A 1,494-nucleotide genomic window follows, 5' to 3' on the forward strand; every position below is an offset into this window, starting at 1 on the left:
TTGATGTCCTCTCCATAGACACTGGCAGCAAACCCGAGGCGTCGCTGATCCCCGGCAGCATGCGGCCTCTTCTTTCTCGCAGCAACACCTTTTTAAACAAGGGCAAGTTGCTGCTGCTGCTGCTGCTGCTCTTCTGCTGCTGCTGCTCTTCTGTTGCTGCTGTTGCTGCTCTTCTGTCGCTGCTGTTGCTGCTCTTTTGCTGCTGCTGTTGCTGCTCTTCTTTTACTGCGCGTGTTTCGTTGCTGCTGCCGTTCTGTTGCTGCTGCTTTTCTGCTGCTGCTGCTGCTGCTGCTGCTGCTGTAGAGTGCATGGTAGGGTGTATGCGTTGGTTTGCTGCTGCTGCAGGGTCTCTAGATGGGGAGGCCTCAACGGCTGAGCCTGAGCTGGGGCCTGTACCTGCTGCTGCAGCAGGTGCTGCTGCTGCAGCAGAGGATCAGCAGCGGGAGCCGCAGCAACTGTCTCCTTGTGGCTGTCCTGCTTCTGGTAGCAGCAGCAGCAGCAGCAGCAGATATTGCTGCTGCTGCGTCTGCCCTAAGAGGCCTATTCAAGGTATTGTATCTCGTTGGTTGCTGCTGCAGCAGCAGCTGCAGCGAGCGTGGCAGCAGGCGGTTGACAGCAGCACATGTGGCGCTGCTGCTGCTGGTTGTGCTGCTGGTGCTGCTGGTACTGCTGCTGCTGCTGCTGCTGCTGCTGCTGACCTACAGGGTCCCCCCCGCAGCGAGAGCAGCACCAGCATAACCAGCAGCAACTGCAAGCTAGACGCAGAGGCTGTCTTCAGGGTACTGGTGATAGGGGGGGGAGCTGTGGGTGTGGAGATGGCGCTGGTGCTGCAGTACGCGGTGCAGCAGCTGCTGCGTTCGCTCGACCAGCAGCAGCAGCAGCAGCAGCAGCAGCAGCAGCAGCAGCAGCAGCAGCAAAGTTCTTCTGCTAAGAAAGAAGGCAAAACGCCGCCGCTGAAGGCCGAGGTCATCCTCGCCACCAGCGGACCCGAAATCCTCACGGGATACTCAAAACGAGCGCAAGTATGCTGCTGCTGCTGCTGCTGCTGCTGTTGCTGCTGCTGCTGCTGTTGCTGCTGCTGCTGCTGCTGTTGTTGCTGCTGATGGGGAGGATGATGATGATGATGATGCAGGCGGGATGGTGGTGGTGTTGATGGGGGGTTGTTGTGGTCCGGGGTTGTGTCTTCCTATGCGGCTGCAGCAGAGTGTGCTGCTGCTGCTGTTGCTGCTGGTGTTGTTGCTGCTGTTGTTGCTGCGACTGTGTTGCTGCTGTTGTTGCTGCTGCTGTTGCTGCTGCTGCCGCTGCTCCATCTCCAAGAGGAATTTCTGTTAGTTTTATCTGCGCTTTTACTCCTGCTGCTGCTGCTGCTGCTTCTGCTGCTGCTGCTGCTGCTGCTGCTGCTGCTGCTGCTGCAGTCAGTGCTCCGCAAGCTGCTGGTATCCCGCGGTGTATCTGTATTAACAAACTGTCTGGTTGAGCGGCTGGAGGAGACAG

At 58.5% G+C, this 1,494-nt stretch overlaps 2 protein-coding genes across 2 annotated transcripts in view; both read right to left on the reverse strand.

Annotated features, from left to right (window-relative positions):
* The window catches only part of EMH_0075690 (uncharacterized protein), a gene marked incomplete at both ends in the record, with an annotated part of 840 nt that extends 530 nt beyond the window's left edge, over nucleotides 1-310 (reverse strand). Inside the window, one exon of the mRNA XM_013499642.1 lies at nucleotides 89-310. Coding sequence (XP_013355096.1) covers nucleotides 89-310 — 222 coding nt within the window. The remainder of the gene's footprint in view (nucleotides 1-88) is intronic.
* A 686-nt stretch (nucleotides 311-996) lies between these two features.
* EMH_0075700 (uncharacterized protein) overlaps nucleotides 997-1,494 on the reverse strand; it is a gene marked incomplete at both ends in the record, with an annotated part of 705 nt that continues 207 nt past the window's right edge. The window contains one exon of the mRNA XM_013499643.1: nucleotides 997-1,492. Within this exon, the coding sequence (XP_013355097.1) occupies nucleotides 997-1,492 (496 nt within the window). The remainder of the gene's footprint in view (nucleotides 1,493-1,494) is intronic.

This window comes from Eimeria mitis, genomic scaffold (genome assembly GCF_000499745.2).
Source record: "Eimeria mitis Houghton genomic scaffold, Emh_scaff4509, whole genome shotgun sequence".
In the NCBI taxonomy this organism is placed as follows: Eukaryota; Apicomplexa; class Conoidasida; order Eucoccidiorida; family Eimeriidae; genus Eimeria; species Eimeria mitis.